This window comes from Necator americanus, chromosome II, assembly GCF_031761385.1.
Source record: "Necator americanus strain Aroian chromosome II, whole genome shotgun sequence".
Classification (NCBI taxonomy): Eukaryota; Metazoa; Nematoda; class Chromadorea; order Rhabditida; family Ancylostomatidae; genus Necator; species Necator americanus.
In genome coordinates, this window is record NC_087372.1 from 27,331,560 (window position 1) to 27,356,415 (window position 24,856).

General features: G+C 41.0%; 2 protein-coding genes across 5 annotated transcripts in view; both read right to left on the reverse strand.

Moving 5' to 3' along the window:
- Positions 1 to 921: 921 nt before the first annotated feature.
- Positions 922 to 2,568, reverse strand: RB195_019645 (uncharacterized protein; the record flags this gene model as incomplete). Of its 2 annotated transcripts, none has more annotated exons than XM_064187585.1 (3): positions 922 to 954; positions 1,015 to 1,128; positions 2,419 to 2,568. In XM_064187585.1, 3 exons carry the CDS (start codon positions 2,566 to 2,568, stop codon positions 922 to 924), a joined length of 297 nt encoding a protein of 98 aa, XP_064043466.1. The 2 variants fall into 2 exon arrangements, with proteins under 2 accessions (XP_064043466.1, XP_013292762.2); XM_013437308.2 differs by lacking the exons at positions 922 to 954; positions 1,015 to 1,128 and adding exons at positions 1,432 to 1,525; positions 1,640 to 1,728.
- A 4,526-nt stretch (positions 2,569 to 7,094) lies between these two features.
- Positions 7,095 to 24,856, reverse strand: part of RB195_019646 (uncharacterized protein) — a gene marked incomplete at both ends in the record, with an annotated part of 30,385 nt that continues 12,623 nt past the window's right edge. Inside the window, 33 exons of one of the 3 annotated variants that reach the window (XM_064187586.1) lie at positions 7,095 to 7,247; positions 8,431 to 8,595; positions 9,421 to 9,519; positions 9,612 to 9,699; positions 9,779 to 9,910; positions 9,979 to 10,105; positions 10,956 to 11,049; positions 11,129 to 11,245; positions 12,541 to 12,695; positions 12,759 to 12,903; positions 13,081 to 13,182; positions 13,252 to 13,360; positions 13,435 to 13,610; positions 13,670 to 13,818; positions 17,471 to 17,588; positions 17,639 to 17,863; positions 19,828 to 19,970; positions 20,036 to 20,159; positions 20,227 to 20,316; positions 20,389 to 20,534; positions 20,645 to 20,813; positions 20,871 to 21,050; positions 21,115 to 21,309; positions 21,813 to 21,991; positions 22,048 to 22,146; positions 22,210 to 22,302; positions 22,464 to 22,572; positions 22,628 to 22,713; positions 22,780 to 22,926; positions 22,981 to 23,128; positions 24,006 to 24,168; positions 24,332 to 24,491; positions 24,763 to 24,856. In XM_064187586.1, the coding sequence (XP_064043467.1) occupies positions 7,095 to 7,247; positions 8,431 to 8,595; positions 9,421 to 9,519; positions 9,612 to 9,699; positions 9,779 to 9,910; positions 9,979 to 10,105; positions 10,956 to 11,049; positions 11,129 to 11,245; positions 12,541 to 12,695; positions 12,759 to 12,903; positions 13,081 to 13,182; positions 13,252 to 13,360; positions 13,435 to 13,610; positions 13,670 to 13,818; positions 17,471 to 17,588; positions 17,639 to 17,863; positions 19,828 to 19,970; positions 20,036 to 20,159; positions 20,227 to 20,316; positions 20,389 to 20,534; positions 20,645 to 20,813; positions 20,871 to 21,050; positions 21,115 to 21,309; positions 21,813 to 21,991; positions 22,048 to 22,146; positions 22,210 to 22,302; positions 22,464 to 22,572; positions 22,628 to 22,713; positions 22,780 to 22,926; positions 22,981 to 23,128; positions 24,006 to 24,168; positions 24,332 to 24,491; positions 24,763 to 24,856 (4,479 nt within the window). Of the gene's footprint in view, positions 7,248 to 8,430; positions 8,596 to 9,420; positions 9,520 to 9,611; positions 9,700 to 9,778; positions 9,911 to 9,978; positions 10,106 to 10,955; positions 11,050 to 11,128; positions 11,246 to 12,540; positions 12,696 to 12,758; positions 12,904 to 13,080; positions 13,183 to 13,251; positions 13,361 to 13,434; positions 13,611 to 13,669; positions 13,835 to 17,420; positions 17,589 to 17,638; positions 17,864 to 19,827; positions 19,971 to 20,035; positions 20,160 to 20,226; positions 20,317 to 20,388; positions 20,535 to 20,644; positions 20,814 to 20,870; positions 21,051 to 21,114; positions 21,310 to 21,812; positions 21,992 to 22,047; positions 22,147 to 22,209; positions 22,303 to 22,463; positions 22,573 to 22,627; positions 22,714 to 22,779; positions 22,927 to 22,980; positions 23,129 to 24,005; positions 24,169 to 24,331; positions 24,492 to 24,762 lie in introns of those variants that run through there. The other 2 variants (XM_064187587.1, XM_013437307.2) reach the window with 2 other exon arrangements.

A 24,856-nucleotide genomic window follows, 5' to 3' on the forward strand; every position in this document is an offset into this window, starting at 1 on the left:
TGACTTTATAGTCGGGTCAAAACGACATGGATCACGAGTGTAGTTGCGGTGTATTTGCGTACACGCTCGAAACGACGCGATGGAACCGAGGTGGGACCGTTGCAAACTCAGGGAATCGCTTAAAACATCGGAAAGTTGTATTTCATCACAAGTATCCAGTCTCGGCCATTTCTCGATCTTAAATAGCACCAAATTAATGGAAGGAGGATCGCTTGCTTTGCATTATTTGTGCACTTATCACTGGACCTGAAGGGAAATGGAGCGGAAATTGCGGTGGTACAATATTCATACAGCAATTCATAGTCAGTGCCGAAAATTTGCAACCTGGTTAGCGCTGAATATTTCCATTTGAGACAAAACAGAGGGGAGAACAGAGTGCGAAGCACAGGAGGAACCGTGTGGTGCGACAGATGCGTCGCGGTTGCTCGGTTGAGCACACTCTGGGCCGACAATGTGTGCTGGCACCTTGTGAGGTTGCGGAATTCAGAACTACTCAGTCGAGCTGGGCTCTTTTCGTATTTGTCCCTTCTTCACTAAGCATCTTACTCTTGCTGGCTAGCAGCACAGGCTCTTCTGATCCTAAAATTCACATTATTACTAGCAACTGCGCCATATGAGGAAATATACTGCAGTGGTTGGTTTAATAACATAAGAAGAGCCCCCTATAGGTCGTTACGTTAAAGGCGCTCCCGCCTGCAGTTGGAGCGCGCCTGTTTAAAGTACTGGGAAGATTTTTTTTTTGATTGAATGATTGAAAGGAAAGTATTGCCCATGTTCGACTGTCTTTGAATCTCGGCATGTTGAAACGTAGTTTTAACTGATTTCCTTGAGCTGTAGCCAAGATTGGTATCGATCTTTATTAAACAGCGGCTAACGTTTCGGCGATATCGCCTTCGTCAGAGCCTGGAAAACTCAAAGCCATTAGTGACCTATCCCCTCAAGCGCCTCATCACCCTACAGAAAGCACCCAAACGGTAAGCAAACTCAAACAGCAACACATAGGCTAGTACTTACCTCATTAGCTAGACTTGTTAACTCAGCAGACCACCACGTACCACAACTACGAGTAAAAGGAAAGTACTGTGTGCGGTAGGGTTCAGCATCTCCGGAGAACTTGTCGATTAACGCCTTAGAAAAAGCAATTGAATTTAAATCGTTTTTTGTAATACTTTAAGTACATGTGAATACATGTGTTACGGCAACAACAAGTACACACAGATATTTGGAAAAAAATAACATAAGAGATAGCTGTAGAGAACTTCAAATTCATTTTGGCAAAGTGATTACAAATGGCAGCAACGATAGGAGGAGTTCTATTCTGCGAGAATGACTTAAACAGGGAAGTAAAAATGGATTCTCACAAAAGTAAAATGAAGAAAAAAGAAACTAAAGAAGTATTGTCGCACCGGAAAGCACCTAGTTACGATCATCTTATTGTACGTTATGAAGTCCGCGGAGAAAAAAATGAAGATTGCACATCTCCCGGCAGTTGCAAAATGTGGAGCGAATTCCAGGGGATTGTGATCTGAACAGATGATAGAAAACATCTACTTTTTAGATAAGAGGACACTGCTACCCATCGTAGTATTTTCGTCCTAAGAACATCGCTCGACTTACAATACAATATGGTGCAACATACCTGTTAAGGAACCGTCTTCTTTTCTGGTGACATCGACGGATTTCTTTCAAATCGATGTTCCAGCTGATACTCACCGCTGTTTCTTTGTGCTTGACAAAATCGCAAAAGAAGGAAAAGACTGACAGCCTGCAAAGTGATTTGAATGCGTATGAAACTTGCGGCGCCATAAGCTGTGAAGTCCAGAAATACTTCTGAAAATCCGAAAAAAAAACATGTGATTGGTGCCCAGTTCATTTTTATTAGTTTTTCCTTCTTTTGTTTTTACGAAACTTTTTTTTACGGAACAGTATTTGGAAAGCTTTTATCGTATAAAAGGATCCTGAGACTTTAACTAGTTAGTTTGTTCGCATAAGGTTTTTTTTTTCTAAAAAGAAAACGTTCGCATGTTCCTTTCAAAGAGGATCCCCGCTGTGTTGAAGAGCCGAGATTGGCCGAAAGCGCTCGCAAGCGTCTAATTTATATGTGCCAATTCGCTAATGGGCAGGCTTAGCAGTGGCCGCTTAGCAGGCGATGGAACACGTTCTCATCACACCTCGTTACAACGATTGGAGAAGAATGCCTGAAGCTTGGCTTAAAGTGTTCATGCGATGAGGTGACAGCGTAAAATGAGACGAAACACGAGCACATGTTGTGTTCGATCATTACAATCAACGACACTTTGTCATCTCCAATCCATCATTTGTGGCTAACTCGCAAATTGACACGATATGCGGATACGTGGGAGCATCGCCCAGAGTCCTTTTGAAGAAGTAAAAAAAAAGCAATCGAAAACTACTCACAATCATAGCAACTCCAACTTGACAAACCATGATCACCATGTACGTTTCCAGCCTTCCCATAGATTCTTTCATCGAAACGATGTCGTCGAATAGCTGCACGACGCGAGCATACTCTTCTATGAAAGCTTTCAGTCGGAGCTCTCGCTCCATAGAAATGAATTGGGCGGCAATCTTGTCCTAAATTAGACGACCAGGTGATGTAAACAGCGCACCTGGGTAGCAGTGAAAATGTGAAGGAAAAGAAATTCGGGAAAGAATATGGCGAAGAAAAAGAACACTTCTCACGAGTTTTTCAACGAAAAATGTGAGTGTAAATAGAATAGAGCTTACGATAGGTTTACATGCGCTGCAGCCAATCTCTTAGTTTTATTTTTGTCAATTCACATTTGGTGTTGTCAGATATCAATCCACCCCATCACATACGACGGAGTCATAAGTTAACCAAGGCAGTGTGATGGGAGGAGAATTTTCTAAGTCCTGAAGGTTGCAAACGAAAGAACTAGGAATATTTCGGTGATATTTCGATGAGTATTTCGGATCGGATTTAACTTAAGCTATTACTTCTTTTGTGCACAGACAAGAGATTTTGCAACTTTTCATCAGGCCAATTTGTAAGGCTGCTATCAACGTTGGTCAGGATTATCAAACAATTGGAAAACGCAATCTGAAAGTAATTTGAAGCTAAGACTATTGAAAAGTCTTGTTGTACATATTACTTTTATGACCTTTGCTACATTGGCAGAAGATTTATGAATTGTATTCAAAACTGCTTTCAAGTTTCTAATTTTTCATAACAAAATTGAAGAAAAATTGCCTTTCTACAAGTGCTGAAGCGGATCCGCACGCATAGGTTTTTTTAATGGAGAGTTAATTTATTATGAAAAACAAGCACGGAAAGAAACACGACAAAAAATTACACCTTTGGAAAATAGTCACTCTATTTTCCTCATGTAGATGCCTAACACGCTGTCCACGCTTTAAAATTGCTTTTTCAAAGTATATTCACGTTTTTCTTACTATTGCATAGTATGATTAGTTTGAGAGCTACACGCAGTAGTTGAATTTCTATATTACACCATAGAATACAGTGAATACATCATACTAAGCCTAGGAGAAAATTTTTGTTGATAATTTCTAGCACAATAGAGAATGGATTAGAGGGAAGGAATTTCCACAACCTTTAGAAAATCCCTTAGGAATGCCGGCAAAGAATTTTTTTTGAGGAGCACAATTAAAGAGGAGCAGATCGCCTGAAGGTGAAATGATAATGTCTTATCGTGTGGAGAAGCCGTGGCGGCGGCGCGAAGGAAGAGAACAAGAGGTCCTGATCTCGCAATAACTCATCACGAAGAGTGCGGCTTAACTTACGAGAGATTATGAGTGGAGAACAAGCAATAGAGAATGATAGAGCAGACCAGTCCAAAGACCATCACAAACACCAGAAAAAGTCAAAGTGAAGGTGTGTAGCAATCAGTGAAAGAATGCTGCCCGGGGGGCAAAAGCCAACGTAATAACTTCCGGTGGGGGGTGTGGCCTGATGACGGGAAGTCTTCAGTAGTTCCAGCTTGTGCTCGTTAATGATCTGTCAGCATACCACGTATATTTGTGAGAAGTCATTTAGCAACAACCAACTGCGTTCACGAACGTCGGCTACAAACGCTGTTCTATTTGCACTTTGGAGCCCCTTGATTACGTTCGACGATAAGTTGTAACATGTAATTAAAAGTGAATCGAGGATTTTTCTGCGGTAGAAGATTTTTCCGCAAAAGTTAGTCTAATCTATTCCAAATCGAATCTCGCTATACTCTTCTCGTTTTGAAGCCGGAGAGAAATCCGAAACCCCGAAACAAATACTAAATTTCACGGCTGAGCTCTTATCGGAAAACATCGCAAGATGGGAAGAATGTCTCGAAATATCCACGAGCCTCACACTCTTAGAGGCACACGAAAGAATTGCATTGCGTAAAATGTTTACCTTTTAGTTGTGAAACACCGTCGGAAGGTCTTCAAACCTCGATATGCACTATCATATACAATCAGCTGGTTAGAATTTAAAATAAATACTATTTTACCGTTCCTATTGGAAGACATTTTAGTGTGCATGTAACTCTGTTACGTGCGGTAAGAAATAGCAGCTTAAGCGTGTTTTTGTAACAATGTTACCCATAAAATATCGTGTCTTTTTGTGGAGTCTCACGACTGAGCTTTGCAGAGCTGTTTCTCGTAACTCATAGAAATTTTCCTTTATTCAATTCATTCACACAAACAGAGCTTTCTCAAAAAGAATTCATAGCAAAGGGTAAACGCGTTATCAATGAAGGAAATTTTGGGTTTATACGGGGTGTGGGGATGAAGAAAGACAAACAATATTACCCATGAGAGATAGAACGGGAATAAATGAAAATCATGAATGAGTCCTTAGATTAATTATAGGATACTTCAAACTGTGAGATCAGTGTTGAACCAGTTAACAGAGAGAGCATCCTTTCATGTTTAGTACATCCTGCAAAGGTGCAGTTTGAATACGTAAGTAAACGCACTGAGAAGAAGGCTGGCCTTCATCTTTTAACCCATCTTACCTCATATGTGCATGACCTCTAGCTATCAGATGTTGCAAGGATGAACAGCACCGATTCTATCATCAACAGCAATTTTCTAATTATATTTTGAAAAAAAAATAACAGGATAGATTTGTCCCATGCCGTGATCATTTTGTGTCCCATTCATATGCGATATTTCGCAGAAATTCGAAGTATCATTATTAACGAGTTGTACTGATGTTGAACCGAAGGTGCACAAAAGCGGGAAGCAATTCACTCCTTCTCGTTCAACCCGCAAATGCCGAGAAAATTGCAAGACTCAGAACTTTTTTCTATAACTCATCTGTGGTCAGATGTTCATCATTTTTAATTCGCATATTCTCAGTTATTATAGTGGTTTCATTAAGTGAATTTCATTGTACTTTTGATTCCTCATTTACTTTTGGAAATAAACCAGAACTAAAGTAAAACAAAGACAAAACTAACTACTATCTGTCGATAACCTTACTTCATGATATTCAGATATTCCTTTGACTTTCCTCATTTATCTAGTGAAAGTATTATGTAGTATGTGTAGCTAAAGTACCTACATCATAAACATTACCTTATTTACTGATTGATATAAATTTTCTACTCGTCGGCCTTTTAAAATCATCAAAAAATTTTAAGTCATTGGAATCTTGATGTACTTAGTTTCTGATTAAACCATAATTGTTCCAGGGAGACAATCGCGGTTTCCACTTATTCTTGGTCTATCTATCACAAGAAATCTTAATTGCCTCCTTTCAGCTTTTCGCTGTTCCTAGACGCTATACGTTCATCCGACCTTTTTCAATTATGTACTTCATTAATTGATCTTTCTGAGAGATCCGTATAAATTCAATCTCCATAAGTAGAAGCAGTTGTTCAGTTCTCAATGGATCCAATCCACAGGAGGAGACAAGATCGTATGGAAAGAATTATTCACAGGTATCTTCTTTAAAGAAGAAGCAAAGGCTATAATTTTGTGATCACTATATTCACGCTTCTGCTTTGATAAAAATCTGTAGTCTGATCATTTCGGATGTCAAGCACCTTCAGCCTGCTTTAAAGTAAAAGATTACAATTTTCTTATGAGAATTAGGAAGAATCCCCTTCATGTTCTCTTCTGATTCAATCATTATTACATCATAATGAGAATGAATTATCTCACCACGAACACAGGGACAACCCATGGGAGGGTCGTATACATGTAGGCGTAGAGGACGACAACAAATTATGTATCTAATGCTTTTCTTGCATTAATTTACGGAAAAAGGTCATGGAAAAACAAAAAAAAGAAGTACAAGGCTAATACGAATACGCTACCAGTGGAAGCAGTATGTAAAAGTATAGTTGGTGAAATCCACTTCGATTCACTCATATAACTTCTGGGTAACTGTCCTTTTAGCTTCATTTCAAATCTCTGGCATCAAATTCAGTATTTTTTTATGCTAGCTAATGTGATTTAATTTGGTGCCTTCAAAAACTAATATTGGGCAGTTCAAATGATTCTGGCGGTTTCTGGGAGATTTATTCGTGTGAACGCATTTTGGGTAAAAGTGAGGACCGGTGTTGCACTGGGCACTAGCTCTTTTTAATCCTATCCTTCCTCTTCTCTCTGGAGTTTTTGCATCATTGCACTATGATTTTCAGATATCTTTTAATTATGTATTTATTGAGCTGAAAATCAACTCTGATATTATTTGAAGCTCGTGACTAATTGAGCTTCATTTGCTTTTGTTCTCTTTGTGGAGGTTTAATTTTGTTTCAGAGATCTTCCTACTACTTCTGAAATGTGGATGATAAGCAGAGCACAGATGGATGGACTGGGATGACTTGCCGACACATTACTCAGAAGAAGGATTCCATCAACATCAGAGCGTGGCATAAGTCGATTAAAAAAATGACCCGAAATGCTTCCTGGCGGAGGCTTTCCGAGAACTTGAGCACCTTCCCCACTCCAAAACTTCTATGAAGAAGAGGAAAGAGATCTTTATTAAAGGCAATTCAGCGGTATCGTAGACACAACTATAAATAATACAATAATTAGGGAAGAACTAGCAGCAGGCGCTAGCGAAAGACATAAAACTGGGTAGTGCACAGATTCTGAATTGCTCAGCCTCGAACAGTATTCAGGAAACCTCCTAATCCACTAAGGAAGTTACCGCCGCCGCTTTGTTTCTTATAGGCTTGTGCTTCTTGTTGGAATCGGTCCTCTTGCAGCTTTTCAAATGCGGCACACTTCTTGTCTTTCAGTATGTTCGGGATCTGTAAAAAAATAAGATGCAGGCATATATGTACATAGTTCCTAATACGGTCTTTGTTAGCAACTCTCTTCTCATTGTAAAAAAAAAACATACGGAGACGGGTTATGTTACAATTGTTGATTTGCATAAAGAAAAAAGCGAGCTAACTTAACGGGTTAACCAGAGGGTTTCTCACATTTTTTCCTTTATAACTTGCTAGAACTTTCTGCTTTTGTTTACTTCTCTTGTGAGTAAATATTTATAATGAAGAGTTCTGCAAGAAGGAAAAATCTGCAATAGCCTTATTTTAATCTATTCTAGACGTGCTTGGGAGGTATGCGCCTCACTCCACTATTGCTAACAGTTATTTTCGATTTTATGCTGTTTATGTTTTAAATAAGCTGTTTATTGCTACCGTGAGCGAAGGAATCACACGTAAACGACCTTGAAGAGATTCTGCACGTTTTAGTGAATCAGAACGCTACTCTCATGATGAGTACATATCGTTACTACTATTCGTGGGTTGAGTTTGAGGATTTCAAATTATTTAGTATCGATTTCGTTGCAGAGTTCTCTTCTTTCATCCTGAGAAGAAAAACGTTCATTAAAAACATCACTCAAAAAAGAATAGCAAAAGTTGTTTTGACCCGTCTCTGGAAAATCGAAAAACCACGATTGACGGATATTATATTTAGGATACACGAATATAGAATACGGAAAAATCGTTTATACCGCATGATATTCAGTTCATTATTAAAAAATGGAGTAGACACCTTTATTTTTAGGTGCTAAATGATCGTCAGTGTAATTCGATGCTCAAGTTTTTGTGGCACAGCTTTTTTTATATACCACGTTACGAACCCACAAGTGTGTGTTTTCGTGACGTTCTCATTATTTTCGAAAATCTGTGATTTCTGGCGAGATTACCAAATTACCATGCACAAATGCAGTTCTTCTACTGGAATTAAAAAATGGGAGAAGAAAAATGTGCTATTCATTTCTACAATTCGTCAAAACTAGAATCTATGATAAGTACAGTATGAAAATATGCACCCTACTGAACAATTTTTAGAGTTTCGGTGTGGAAACAGATGGGATCACTGTTTCAGTGCATCCACAACAATAGTAGTGTTCTTTTCAGTGTACTTGTACATCACATTTCTCCTCGCAGAAACTGTAGAGCGGCGGATAATTCAAGCACTCACCGAGTTAGCTGTGGTGGCCGCTTCGAATAGTACATTCGTTTTCACCTTTGCACCCTCGATTTCGTAGTCGACGACGGCATGTTGACACGCGAGGAGGCGATCGGGGTCTCTCTTTGATACCCAGAACTCCAGAAGTTCCGAGTTCGTTGGTGTGTAAGATCCTTGCTGTAATAGTTTTTTTTTTCGAATAACCGCTTAACTTCCACTATATTAAATCAAAGACCGGATTTTACAGGTGCCAAATAAAAGTTGGGGTCTCATTACTGGCAGATAAGCAGATGCTTGCCTGCAATTATAAAAGCTGCAATTCCGTCATAAATCCAGTAAAAAGGATGGCTTCTAGAGTGATCAGATTATCCGACGGAGCACCTCTTTACAGCCGTACGAGTAGCGAAAACATTACGAATGGACTCAACGAGAAACGGGTCTAAATGTGTGATTGTCGGATAAATTACTCGTTCTAGTAATCCTGATCGATTTGCTTTCTACATTTCTGGGGAGTTGCGGTAATTGTAAACCATGCTCTAGCATCTATCTATAGTGGAAGGATCTCAACCCTGGGATTTTACTGCACTGAAGTTCTCTAAGCGAATTCCTGTCCTCTAGCCGCTGTCATGGGAACCAGGGATTTTTTGAAATATTCGTACTTCAGTTGAAAAACTTGTTCACCTGATCAGTTGGAGCAAAAATATAGAATAAAATAAAATAAAATGGGTTCCTCAAGAGAGTAAAAACCGAAAACGTAAGTCATATTTGTAGCTGTAAAGATTAGTACTTCCAGATAGATAGAGAAAAAGTAACAACTCTATTGACCTATCGCGATTATGCAGACAGAGCAAAATTGCGAAAGTAATGAGTAATGGTTCTCTTCTGCAGTACCAGCTTCTTCTAGGTCCATCACAGAATTTTTTTGCTCCACTCTGCATGTCCGTACAAACAAGCACACTTGAGATAAAGAAGCTTTAGAAAAGAGAAAAAATAAAACGTTACATCGAGGCTATTTGCCGCCAGCCATTCAGCAATGATTGCGAGTTTAAACGCTTTGCCAAGGAGAGGATTGTCGATTTGCGCGAAGAACTCCTTTTCTAGCTGAAGAATATGGAATAAATGGAAATAGACCAAAAAAGTCCCGGCGCAGTTCTTTGCAAAATTCCTCGATAAACACGATGAAAGGAGCCGACCTCAGGACGAGTTTGTCCACGTTCGTAGAATTTCATCCAAACGTCAACTGCTCCCTGTTTCTGCCAGTAATCTTTCTGCCAAACAGACCTGTGGAGACATCACTTTTTAAGTTTTTTTTTTGGTTTTGAGTGAGTGACAAAAATAGTTGGCAATATCTGAAACAAACTTTGAAAATGCAGAACACATAGTGAAATTAGGATCTTGAGGTGGTGGACAAAGCTTCACAGTTAGCCGATACGTTCTCTCTGCGGTAGCACGACATAGATTTCCGTCTGTATTCTCCAGCAATTTTAACTTTCTGGAAACATTTTCCGTATGAGATATGTAGTTAGTAAAGTGCGGTAAAGTAGCAATGTTCACTCAGACCTGCTCTCCTTACAGAAATCGCAGTAGAAACATTCACGGCCACAAGTGGCCACATCCATACATCGAAGTTTTCCGATTGGTTGAATCGATACGTCCAATTTCATCGCTAGTTTGTTAATGTGTACACCTTAAAAGTGTAGTTCTGCCGTCTCACACGCAATAACAACCAATTTAATAATCTTCTTTTGTACTTGTAGTGTCATCCTTGCTGGGTCAGACTTAGAATGACTAGTCTGGAAAATATGTAAGGCCGAACACCAAATAAGTTGTGGAAAAATTGAAAAAAATGGAAAAAAATCTCAAAAGGCGATGAAAATAGGAGCACATGTTTTTCCATATTTTGTTTATCTATGCAAATTTTCGCACGCAAATCACCTAAATTTATATTTGAGATGGATTCGAACGACTCAGGATACCTATAGGATATGTAGAATTCGCCTATGGTAAAAATGACATCACACTTTATAAGCTTCGTCCGCGTCTACACATTGATCAGAGAGAAACTTGCTAAGCTGCAGGAAATATCAAGGAGAATCTGAACACTGGTGTCGAAATGTGCTATGATAAATTTTTGGTTTATGTTTGCTAACCTATAAAGATTTTCCCGGAATTTCCAGCATTAAATACCTAACTTACTCTTCTAAGTAGTTGGGTGTGTTAGGTGTGGTCGAGTACTAAATTCTGAGCACCGCCATCATATGGGCACTTGATTCCTGGGCGTATAATTTCTATCTCCTCAGCATTTTTACTGTATTTGTTCTATCCTCGCCGCATTCGTTTTGAGGACACATTGAGCGTGATAAAAAATACATTTTATTACTCTTACTACTGCTAGTAGGACTAGTCCCTGATAGAGAGGTTGGAAACTTCTTACCAGAGCTGGGAAAACTCTCCATCATTCACTTTGAATGTTACCTTATTAGCGAATTTGTTCTTAGGATTTGCAAATTTCAGAATAGATCTCTTCGAGCACTTACCTGGCGGCAGAGTAACATCAATTCCCATGTCGAAACAGTCTGGCCAGGTCAGATGGACTGTACCATCGCCATCACGGTTAGAGGGGTGTGAGAACTGTGAGAAAAATAGCGAACTATTTTTTGTGGGCATGAAATCAGACTGATGATGAGAATAGCTTTCCCGTAGAACTCACAGAAGGATTAGCGAGCTTGATCGGTTGTTCGCAGTCGTGACCTGACACTTCGCGACAGCAGGCCTCGGAACGGGCATCTTTCATTCGAGCAATGAACAAATTCTTGGATATTACAGCCTGAAATGGGATTTGTGAATGTGAGTAAAAAATGAACCATCATTAGTGGATTAAGAGATTAGACCAAAACAAAAAATGGGATCAGAAACTCCAGCTTCTCAATGTCAACGAAAATTTACAACAAAAAAAGAAGATTCGTAAGAATTCCTAGAAAAGGTGTCCTGCGAACGAATTTTCAATATAAGAGCATGGATTTTTTGAGCGATATCATGCGGCAGCGCTATTCTCATCTTCACAGAGATTTTCTGTGATTAAACAGGCTCGTCACGTTGCGTTAGTCTCTACAGGGGCAATTCCCCAAATCGGCTGTATATGGCCTGTTTAATGTTCTGTCCAGCTGACTGCGCTAATCATTAAGCGAACCTGTTCTCGAAGGAGAAGATATGCAAAAACATATTATGTGATTAGGCCGAAATCTTCCACATTACCCTTATATGAATCGACCTTAACCCATTAATACGACATTTCTCGGTCATATACTCCCTCTATCATTGTCATAGAGCTCTAGAGGGGCAGTTGAGTAGCGAAACAAATAGAACAAATAAGGCAATCTGAAATTATGCTCAGATATTATAGGCTTACGTCGACCCTTATATGGGTGAAGATTGATCAGTTCATATTAACATAATCATAATATTATTCATATTAACATTCATATTACTTCGTATTCATGTTCATGTGCACCTCTCACTGCTCCTCACCGAATGTAGAATAGAAGTGCTAGTTTATCCAACGGCTCTGACTGAACTCTTGCTTGTGAATATGTGAAAATATGCAATTTCAATAGGATTCAGTTCAATATTCGCTTAGATAGCAATCGCAGGGAAGTCCTTAACAACTCGTGTAATTTTCACTCTCCTTAGTGCACAAGGCACCTCATTTTTAGATCAAAACCAATCCAAATTGAATTCGTTATCCTAGAATTACGTTTCATCTCTCATGCTGTTCAGTTATGTAAAAAAAATGGTCTAATTGGTTAGAACGAGGTTTGAGGTGAGTGTGACAAAGTGAGCTGTCGAAGTGAACTCTTCTTCATCAACTGCTGAAGTTTACAAATGACATTCAATCACAAGGAAGCTATCCGTCTTATTTTGAGCTTCTGGTCTTTGAAGTCGCAGTGTTAAAACAGTAATAATAATCGCAGAAGACTTCTTCCAAATTGACATTAGAATTCTCTTCAGTATTATTAATGCTAAACGAAAAAGTTAGGGAATATTTCACGTACAGGTCCTTTTCTCCCTTATTAGATATCGAATCATCGGGTGAAGTTGAACAGAGGAATATAATCGAAGTACCTCATAGCTTCTGGGCCCGAGCTTTTTCACCGATCCAGTGCCGATTGGGACATCTTTTTCGTTGTAGACGACAGTATTTCCATTTTTATCAGCAACTACTTTACCAACCGATCGTCCCTGAGCATCGTAACATTGTGAAACTCCAGGTGTTTCGGCTGAAATACAATTTTTATTAGTACTGACGACAATTAGCTAGTTATTTCAGCGCAGAACAGCACCTGTGCAGTGATATTTCTCGCTACGTCTACCGAAAAGACTCTCGGCAAAGCTTCCGCCACCGATGTCATGCGCTGAGAGTGTTGCATCGGTTTTTTTCCCGTTTTGCGTAATAGTGTACGCATAATTTCCACTTTTGCCTTTTTCCTGAAATGGAATCCAGGGAGTTTGTAGGAAGAAGGGAAAGGGAAAACGAAAAATTTACACATGGACTTCAAGCTGTTTATATAGCATCCTCTGGTTTTTTGCAGTGCCGTATCCGTAAGAAATTACTGTAGGGTACTCATATGCTGCTCAGAGGGCAATTTTTAGTGAGAAACTGACCTTGTCATTGAATCCAAGAGTGCCAGTGCCCGTGCTGTTGTCATGAGTCGCCGGATTCAGATTGAAATCAAACCTATCATTCGTTGCAGCAAATGCAGTTTTCTGAAAATACTGGATTTTTATTGATCGATTGATTTCGTATCAACCGCCTTATCTACATCCTGTGCTTACACCAGGTTCTTTGAGATCTCCACTAGCTATGGTGTCGAGGTCATACTTTCCATCAGCCTTCAAAAAGGCGTGTCGTCCAGAATCGTCTTCCTTGGTCCTTAGCTGTGCTCTTAATGTTCGCAAAATGATGTTTATGGTAATAAAATTATGTGCTGAGAAATGAATTACTGTAAAACCGCCTACTTATGACCGTCTACAGTGGCGATGCCTCCTTTATCGCCGATTTTCTGCACTTGCGCTCTTTTCCCGTCAAATGTTTCTGCGGCAGCGACATTACCAGAAGCGGATGCAGAAAACCTTTCCTGTGTGTTCAGCAGATCAAGAATAACTTTTTCTTTGTTCGAAGCATCTAGTGCTACCTGAAAAAATACGTTGAAAGCAGTTTATTTCTGGAACTGAAGCAGGAAAACGAACATACTCTTTGAACTTCTTGTTGACGTTTGTCAAGCCAGCTCGAGTCAGCTTCAATGTGTTTCCGTTTCTCGTTGATTGAAACATGGTTAGGATCCCACTGAGCGACCGCACCGTTGAAGAAAACAATTAGGAACAATGCCGCTGGCGGTACTCCTGCAGAGTTCCGCATCTGTAAACAAATAGAAGAACGGAAATGAATTTCGTGACCCTCGCAATCTTGTTGCATACACGACCGACAGTTTAAAAACAGCTACACAATTAATGAGAACAAGTGAAATGTAGCGATCTCGACGATGAACGAAAGCGATGTTCAAAGTTTCTTCTTTCGCGAAGGAGGTCAAAGTGACCGCATCGACATACTATGTAAAAGTGCGTAAGATGAGAACGCGAGATATGGCGGCGCAGTCGGATATAGGGCGCTATCCCATTTAACCGGTCTCTCCACTTCAACTGTGGACAGATGCTGCGATGGTACACACACACAGTCAAAGCAAGAAAAGAGCTGATTAGCTGATGTCAGTTCCGATCCGTGTTCAACAGCCGTACGCCTACCAGCAACAAGTTTCCCGCTTACGCACGCTCACCTCTGCCGTCAACGGCGGTGGAAATCATCGCTGCCAGCCTGTCCATCAGACGATGATTCACCGCGAGAAAGACTTCATCGTTTCTATTTGAAATGTTAAATTGCGAGAAAAAGAAACGGAACATAGGCGGAATGCCTTTTCAGAAGTACTGACTTGAATTGTCGCTTTAAGCAGCACTTACCTCCGTCAGATAGGATACCGCCATAAGTGTTATTAGTTCAGACTGGCTTTCGGACATTTTCAGCTAAGCTCTTAATCACATCAATTATGCTCACGTATTATGTGTTTAATTAAATGTCCACCGAACTTGTTCCTGACAACGATGCTCGTTCACGCTGAAGGCAGCGTATCACGAAATTAACGTAGTTTGGGACCCTGATGGAAAATACAGTATACCGGGTGTAGGTTACGATTACGAGAGTAGCACCGCTCAATTTCTCCTAATCGTTTTGAACGACGTTTGCTGCTACGAGGTACGTTAGAGCGTGCGATCCTTCTACATGCTCCCAATCCCTCTGCAGCCTATTCATCGGTTTTACCTGAATGGGATGTTGAGAAGAGCTCATTGATTCGTGGATCCGACGCGTGGACAAGGGCGGCGCGTTTCAACTTACCTCGTAGGAAAAGGCGCCGTTCCTCACTGCGTTTTCTGGATGATAATCGGGAATTGAGCAAGCTCACGTTCGTACATATTCGTGATCTAGAGACCCCAAACTCCGTGCTTTCCATCCAGTTTCAGCACTATGTTAATTTTGAGAAATGAAAAAGCCCCTGTTGGTAGAATTGACTGCAATTTTTCACAAAATTCTGATTTCGTCGGGGCATTTTGAGGTACAATTTTAGGATACCTTTGAAGTGCCGCCCCGACGAAATCTGCCGTCTGTGAAAAACCGCAGTCTACCAATAAGCGCTTCTTCATTTTTATAATCATATTAGCTATAGCTAGATGAGGTCAGTGATTACGGACAGATCGCTGAGGACGGATAGGAGCAAGCTAGGGCTAGGAGCAAAGTCGTTGTCCTTCCATACCAATCTACAAGGTGCAGCTTGCATCACAAATGTTCATCTACACCGAGATACCCAGTCTACATAAGCCTCAATTACAATTTTCTGAAACGTATCACTGTCTACCGCCGATTAAGCCTGTTTGGTCAAAGTAACTCTTTGGTTTATCCTGTATTTACCTTTAAAAAATAAATCTAACACTGACCAAGCCGAATTCGATTGAGAACTTCCTTGTTTTTCTTATTTTTCTGATCTATCATTATCCGCTAAGAGAAAAAGAGAGGTTGTAAATCAATAGAGTTTGCGGTTGAAAAATCATTGTGCAATTCCAAGTCCATGAGATCAGATTTCCCCTGACCGCTCTCGAATTTCTCGAACCTCTCGATTTCGGTGAACCGCAAAAAATTGCAAAACTTTAGAGAAGAGAATTTGGAATTGGAGCGGGGTCTACATTCCTCGTCTACTTACTTACAGAGTTTATGAGCGGACTTTGCAGCACATCATCAGGACTTTAAATCGTGCGTTGCATACAAAAGAAATCTTAAAAGCAGCGTATCACAAAATTGACGATGTTGGGGTCCCTGTGGGCAAACATAGAATTTGGGGTTTAGATTAGAGATATGAGCATGGACTGGCTCAAGTGACCCAAATCGTTCTGTTAATCGTCGCAAAAATGTTTTTTCCTACGGGGTACGCTGGAAAACGCCATCTTGTGCACGTTCCTTCCTTTCAACAATCTATTCAGTGTTTTTACTTGAATAGGTTGATGAGGGGATCTTATTGATCTCCGACCGCTCGCTCGTGAACGCGGCGCGTGCACAAAGGTGGAGCGTTTTCAGGTACCTAGTAGGAGCAAACTCCATTTTGCACGCTATTTTTCAGGACGACTAGTGCGAATTGAGCGCGACTACGCCAACACTCCTAATCTACACTCCAAACTCCATATTCACCCCAACATTTTCACTTTCGTGATACGATGCTTTTAACCTACAGACAAGATTATGTTTCACGGCTTTCGTGGATTAAGCCAATTTATTATTACGTAATTCATGCACTGTTATACGAAAAAGGGACGAAAAACTACCATAAGCAAAAAAAAAACTGATGAAAAATACTGTCACTGGAGAAAATATGTGACGTGAAAGATGTGAAAGATGGGGTCGTTTTTGAGAGATCAAAAACGAAAGTCAAAGAACTTTCGCCCGTTAATATGTAAAAAAAAAATTCTTCTGAGTTTTCGCACCGTCTTTCAACTACTACAAGATTTCTAGCAGGAAAAATTTCCGATTTCTCCTCTTGGAAGACATTATCGTGGATGGACCACGATGTTGCGATCGTTTCCTGGCGATTCTTCATGTACTGTCATTACTGATGTACTGGTATTGATTAGTTTGCTAAGGAAGATTGTGCTTTTGTTATGGGAATGTAAATCTTCCTCGTTTTTGTTCCAAATTATTCCGAAGAAACGCATTTTTTAGCTTCTTCCGATACAGTAATGTGCTCTCGTCTTTCTGTCTCAACTAGTTATTGTTTGTGATCGGAACTTCCCTGTCAGATGATCCTCGAGAAAAATAACCACATAAAAACTATACTTAAACTATACTATGTACTTCTAACAAGCAGTTTCCCTCCACAACTGTAGCGCATATGGGAGCATATCAGATAAAATTGAGGAAGCAATTTGGCGACGCACTGAAGTGAGGAGATCACAGATCCTGGCTAAGAACTGTCGGTATGCGGCACATGAGGTTGCACTGCGCTAAAATATGCATGTATTACGCTCTGAATATCATGACCAGTACCTTCTTCATGCTCCATTTTGAGAAGATTCACAAGATAAAATATTTAAATATTTATTTTTCTCAACTATCAAGGCACAAGAAAATGTGTAAAAAAAAGTTCGTGAAAATAAACGAATATGATTTCAATGAACTTTGGGAATGGTCGACAAGGTAAAGATCACACTAAGCACCCTACTATTCTCGTAAGTGATCGATTCAAATGCAAATGGGCAAGGAAAAAAATACACGCAAAGAATAAAAAGAGAAGATGATCCAGTGCAATCTGGAGCAATCAGAAAAAAAAGACATATCTCTCAAAAATAAAATGATACTTAAGGCCTATGTACTCCATCATGGCAGTTTATTATCAGCATTTATATGAGTTTCAGAACGGAGATCGGAAATGTTTGTTTGAGGATTCCGTTCGATGCTCACCACCTAAGGTGTAATACCCGGAAGGGTCATTTGGATACGACACGTAAGGAGTAGCAGACGGAGGTCGAGGTACCGTGAGGGCTTCCTCGTGATGCTGCGATGCAGGCTTTGAGCCGACCTGAAGATGCGGAGATGAGAGGAGATGAGGTGCGTATGCTAGAAAATTACCTTCGAATACCACTCATGGTATGTGGTCTCTCCAATTCCTCCAGGCGTCTCATCCCTGCTTTCTGCTGATTGGGGACTATTTCCTCCAGGTTTTGTTGAAGCAGTTGTTGCTTGAGAATAGTGCCTCTGGTGAGTGAGGAAGGCAGCGTTGTCGAAGCCGGCCGGAGTTTTCGCTATGCCATTCCCGTACAGATATGGGGTGGGGTGTGGTACAGGGTAGGAATCCTGAACAAAGGAAAAGTGGATAACCGATTGGAAGACCGCGTTTGCTAAGAACTGATAAACAAAGCAAAATAGTAACCACAACGGTCTCCAAGGTTCAGGGAAAGAGGTCACATGACCCGAGGATAGAGAGGAAAAGTGTAGCTTCATATATCACATTTATGACTGCTACGAATCCCTTGGTTAAGATTAAGGAATACTCATATGGCTGAGATAATAACTCACGCTAGATTAATAGTGCCCAAGAAAAAAGGAGGGATAAAGTCAATTCCTCTATTTTCCTTATTTATTAGTGAAGGGAATCTCACGTTCATTTTAGTTACTATACGTCTACATAGCTCTGAACTATGGCATCACCAGAACAGCATCAAGAGAAAATGAGTCTTTTATAACGACTCAGCAGAATAATTAAGAGACGATTGTACTGTAGCGACGGCGTAACCAGCAAATATTCATGTGACTTTCCTATTTCCGCATAAAAAGTGAAGATTTCAACGCAGCGAAGGATTTGGGGATTCTACTGTGAGTCAATCGTTTTCCATCAGGAGTGGTATGTATAAAGGAGGCAGCAAAAACCCTGGTTCCTACACGACACTTCCTTTCCTGATCCCATAATTTTTCCTATTCCTCTTTTAATTTCCGCTTCTTTTCATATAAATCGCCATTACGTCTATGTATAGCGGGAAGGACATTTCACTGTTAATTTATAGAATCAGACCTATGTGTTGTTGCGTACGTTGAGATAGCGCCGGCTAGCCCGATAGTGTGAGAAGCAAAAGAACAGAGGACGTATCACATACACTCTACTCAACCATGCAGTCAAATGCACTCAAATGAGGTCTCCTATAGACCGCCTATGGATTTGCAGACGATGTTACGTATGTATGTCGAGCTGATGCTGTGTATACCAGTCTGACTGTTGGCTGCTCCTGGTGCCCTCGAGGCAATCAGGGATTTAAGAATGCGGTCTGGCACATACGAACTATAACCTGGAGAGTTATATGGCGGAAGTTGCCCAGATATTGCAAAATGTGCTGTTGCCCATCACACCGCCAAAGCCCAACCTAAATAGGACAAATACCTGGAGCATGGAATCTTTGAAAACCGGACTTCGTTTCGTTACGCTGAACTGCCGGAATCGTCGATGTGGGAGTGCTCGGGCCAGTCGGTGTCGTTAGGCCGTTCACGCGAGACGCCGAGCCTCGCAGGATATGGGACGGTGACGAAAGGATGAATTCTGAGCCAGTACTTGCTACTTGCTGTACTTGCCGAGAAGGTTGGGCAGAGTTGTGTCCAAGAACAACACGCCTCGGGGAAGAAGCGAGCAACCGCGTTGGGCAATAATATCACCTTGCCGAATAAGGAAAAAATTGATTAGGAAACGCCCTCAGGAACTGGAAGCGAATCACTCTCGACATTACAGTGATACATTTGCAGCATGCTGAGGGCGCTTAAAATCGCGTTTGGGTGCAATCGGTGAGCCAATATTACGCTACCCAGCTTCTATGGATCCTAAGACTCATACATTACCTCATTGATCATTAGGGCACCATCTCAAACACAGTGGTCAAATATTGTGACCTCAGTGCCATTCACGTTGAATACGGGCATGGCCCTTGTTGTGCCTCTTAGCTGGTGGCATGAAGTTTTCTCCAACTTCTCGCTGATTAATGAATTTAGCACTGAACCAAGTGTATTCATTGGTTCGGTTCGGGTTAAGATCTCAAAAATCTCAGGACCAGAAATTTTGTGCTAAATTTCAGCGCAAAGCAGTAGCTTTGCCCTATGGCAACACAGAAACTTATGGAGAGCTCTAGCCATCACTTCTTTTCTTTCGTAGAATAACGAAGTACACTGGAAGCTGATAAATTTGCTGGAGCAACAGGAATAGGGGATTGCAGGGATTGCAAGGATAGAACTACTTCCAATAAGTTCTTCAACAACAATCGTAACTGCTTTGAACTCACATATCTCGTAGTTCTCCTCACTCGGCAGAGGAGACAACATGTGCAGACGACAGCAATCACCAACAAAAGTGCAGCAGCTCCAATGATGATTAGGTTCCTTACAAAGGCTTTACCAAACACGATCTCTTCAGTCGATTCTGGCTCTGGAATCATCCATCACTTGGATGGTGGAATGTCTGGATGAAAAATGTGACTTCTTGAAACAAACCGATCGTATGCGCCTTGATTGTGCTCGGCTCTATGGCCAGATCTCCTATGCTTCCTCGAATTGCGTTCTCCTCTAGTAGACTCTTTACTTCTATCGGACGAGGTACATCGGTTGTGGATACTACCTGAAAAAAGAAATCTCTTGTACATATATGGTAAATTCACGTGAAGGTGATGAGTAAGTGAAGGTACCTCGAATTCAGCAATGACTGATCCTTTCGAGTAACCGAATATTTTGGAGACCTGCATACCCTTCCAGCGCTTAGCCAGAAGACCATCAATCTGAAGTGGTTATTATTATTCATTACGGTCATTAAAAAAAAAACCTCGAAAGAAGGTGAAAGAAATCCGTACAGCATCAGTAACACTTTTAGTGAAGCTCTGGTAATATTCCGTTTGAGGATCGGCCAATGCAGACACATAATCTTTGTTAAGAATGCGTACACGTAGTCTGTAGCGAGATTTAACGGCTTCGGTAGGTTCAAACACGACGTAGGGGCCTGAACAACAGTCCTAATGTTCCATATCAAGCAGCTGCACAAAACAGAGAAAAGAACGCAGAAAAGCATAGAATTAATTTTTTTTTTGGAAAAATTTAATGATCACTCACGAGGTGATTTAATGAGAGGAGGAATATGCAGTTCAGGTTTCTTCTTCGGTACCACCACTGGTTTCCTTGTTTTCGGTTCGGTAGTGGTCTTGGAGACATCCTTTTCACCAGCATCAGGGGTTTGTGTAACACTCTTAGTGGGAACCTCGGAGCAAGTGTTCAAGCAGACCTGGAAAATCTTCAGCTCTTCAATAGAGTGCGGATTAGCGTCAAAGTATAAACACACCTTCGTTCTACTAGCAATCGGCGTCTCGCCATGTTTCCGCATTTCTCCGTTCGGTTCGATCTTACCTCCAGCAGGAGTAAACAATAGGAAAACGCATTTCTGGAGATTAATGTCGTTTTTATCCTCGCTGTATAGCTCACGCGAGAAGTTCGCGGTAAGAATACCATCGCTGTATGATGTCTGAAACAGTCGACTTATTTCGGAGCATTTAACAAAAGAGCAACAACGAGTAATGAATAATCACTTCTACGTCGAAGATATCCTGTTGCTCGTCGATAACTGGACGTCCATAATTAGGCATAAATTGATCCGTGACCGTTATTTCATCTTTTCTAAGCTTACTGTTATGTTGAAGCCCAATCACAACCACATCGGAACCAGCCATCGCTCCATCCAACGAGAAACCGATAGCGGTCCACTCGTACGTTTTCATCAAAGCCTAGATAGAGAAATTTGTGATGTCGTAATGCATGCGCAGAAAGTTCCAGCAACGATTGGAGAATCTTAATGAAAGTCTAAAAAAATCTAGGAATATAATTATCGCTAAGGTAAATAATCCTCTAGGTCTCAATAAGTACCAGTCGTTTATTTTTCTTAAAAATTTGGCGCAACTTCTCTCATTACGACTAAGGCCTTCTATTTGTGTCCAAAATTCACGCACATTTGGAACGTGACGAAAAAATTGTGCGCGCATTAAGAAAATGCCCTGAAATTCCGTACTGATGACGCCGGAAGGCGGAGAGCGATTGAAGAAAATCTTTCTTGTAATTTTTTTTTCGTAGATAAGAGGGAGAGCGTAACAAAATCTTTGCACAGGCGGCAGGTTTTCCTAGTACAAGCTGCGCATATCGTTGGTAATTCTTTTGAGATTTTGATCTGGACGAGTTACGAGAATGTTCGAGTTTAACACTTCTGGGAAAGAATCAGTCAAAAACGCCTGACCTGCAAGCTGAATCTGGCCACATCACCATCACTGATCCATCTGATAATGTATCTGCACTGCTCTTCTTTATCTTCCTCTCCTACCGCATAAGATACACAATTCGCCGGGAAGGTGTATACTCCGGAGCAGGTGGAGGTGTCGATGTGAAGACCATGATGCAGTTTCTCCTTCCTTGCTTCTAGAAAAAAGGAAATAGCATGACATCTTTTCCAGCGCAAGAACGCCGAAGTCTACCTTCGGAAAAGTCGATAGTGAGCACTCCACGATGATTGCGGCCATGATACTTGAAGGAGTTAGCGGTGAAAAAATTTGGATCCGCCTGAATCGGCGCTCCTGAAAAAAGTGGCGTACCTAGAGGAAACGTGGAACGAAACAAATGTATGGCACTAATGATACCTCCGGTAGTGTGCTGATAGTTGTCGGGATCAGCTCCCTTCGCCCAGATAACCGTCATCGGTCCGCGGATGCTATGGTCCCATTTATCATCAGCTAAATCTAATTTCTCAGCGTAATGGAAGTGTGGTTCAGTGAAGCTAGCTTAGGTTTTTTTCCAAAAAAGTAACGAAAAGAGTTTTCTGATTCTAAAAGCAGCAATTCTAACTAGATTTATCCAAAAGAAAGGTTGAACCTCTTGCTGTTTAAAGACAAACCTTGAAGCTTCTTCCGGAACACAACGGTGGTGACACCGTCCTCGTTAAATGCAGCAGCGGCTGTGAGGGAGTCGGATCCGCCGAAGGCTGAATCCGGCCGTGGCGTAGCCTGCATTTGGAAGGCTTGAACTCAGAAAAAAAAGAATTATTCTTAATATACGCACCTTAGACGGCGAATAGAAGTCTTGTACTCGTCCACGTCCATTAATCACCGATCCTACTACCATGTCTGTGCACTCCATTGCGTTCGCTAAAAACGGAGAAAGTCAGCCATGCACGTGAAAAGTTTAACTTCGCCCTAAATTTAACTACTTACGCTTGCCATGAGAAGATCGTGTGGATGGAACGACCGAAGGGGCTTGTCTTTTACTTCGTGCACGAGCTTCCGATATTGGCTTGCCGGATCCATCACAAATACAGATTCTACTCGAAGACGCTCTGGGCTGGTATAGATCGTGATATCCTAAAATATTACACGATAATTTGATGAATGGAAGGAAATGTGATGGATTATTACCTATTGGAGTGCGTGGATTCGTGAAATCGCTGCTTTTCCGTGCAAGTACTCTTCCTCCTCCAATAGGGAAAAGGAAATACCAACATTGGTCCAGTTGATAGTCGGTAAGGCGATCCTTAGAGAGGACAGGTCGACGGAACCAGAACGTCTGCAAAGTGTATCATCAACGTTATCAGGCATTGATCACGACGTTCAAATTAATTATTAACGCAATGAAATTCGTTACACATTATTATTGGTGTAAAACGTAACACAATTTTTGAATGGAAAGATCTTGTTTTGTCAACTGTTTTCTTAGTCTAAGGTCCTTCAAAAAAAAAGAAAACAAAACTAAAATCGTCAGATTGCACAATAGCGCACGCGTAGAATTCAAAGAAAAAAGACTCTGGAAATTAAATTTTCCAAAAGAGGGTAGTACGCTGGGCGAGAGATTTTTTTAGCAAGGTACATGATTTTCACAAAACCGCTCCTCTCTTTGATGCCGCATTTCAAAGAACCGATCTCTCTCCTGATCTCGACCTAGTATAAATATTAGGATAGTCGCTTTAATAGCGTTTTAGCCCTGGCCTTGCGTCATATGATACGATGGATACGGAACGCGGTAACGCAAGCGGCTATTGCCTTGCCGTGCGGGAGATCGAATGTTAATCCTCGCGGCAAATCAATCGCGTCAAACTTGCCCATTGAGTCCGAGTTTTCGCTCAGTGCCATGCCGCATTTCAAAAAACTATGAGGCCTTTTTGGCGTGACACAATAGTGGTACGTGTTTTGCAAGCCTTATTTGTTCTTAAAAAAATTAATAGAAAATGCGAACCACGCTGTAGCTACTGAAATATTTCAAAATAACCGGGAAAGAATTTTTAACGAAGAAGGGAAGCATGTATTGGGCACGTTTCAAAATCTGAGGTATGAAGATTTTCTTCAATTCTAGTGGAAAACTGCATTTCCACTGGAAAATCAAAGTGAAGTGAACAAAACAGCATTTCTCATAGTTTTCAAAAACTTGTCAAAAAATCGTTGTAAACCTGTGTTTCATCCTCGATTTTCCCTCCAATGTCGTAGATATCTTGACGATCAGCCGGATCAATAGCAGGAAGCTGCCGACCGTACGCGAAACGATCTGTCACAAAAGCTTTGCCTTCGTATACCCATCCAGTGTAGATGTCTGAGTTGGTCATTTGACCATCCCTGCAAGATTTTTATACATCTCAACGAAGACTAAGAGAGAACATTAATGCACTAAGATAGTTAATCGTCGGCTAGGTTTTCTGGAACAGAAAAACACCTCAGGGAGTTGAAAAGAAAATCAGCGAAGAACAGGATTTCAGTTACATGCGAAAAAGGTTCTCACTTGGAAAATCCGATGCCTGTCCATCTGCCGATGTTTTTGCTTGAGATCTCAAAACGGACATCTTTCGCTTTTTCGTCATAGTTCCACGAGGCTATGTACTCGCAGTCTTCGCCATTGCAGTCTGCCGGATATCGGTACGAGTTTTCGCATGCTGCACCACCTTGAACAGAAGGGAACTGTAGAATACTTCCAGATCACGTTAAAATGACGACTAAAGACAAAGTACTGAATGAATCTAATTTGTTCAACCGAATGGATGTCAGGTTTCTACTATGGTCAGCATGGCAGAGTAAAAAGAGTGTGTGTGTTAAACAGAGAGAAAGCGAGCGCTACGGGAAACGCGTCGCGCTCACCCGGTTGAACATTTTCGGCAGCATATGTACTGTTGATCCCAAACTCATTAAGCACTTGCCTAGTTCAAGTGCACTTACCGACGTCTTTCTTCGTTTCCTCTCGGCAGCTCCTTATACAGACCTCTTTTTCGGATATCAGCGGATTAACAACATGAGCAGTAATGTTGCCGCT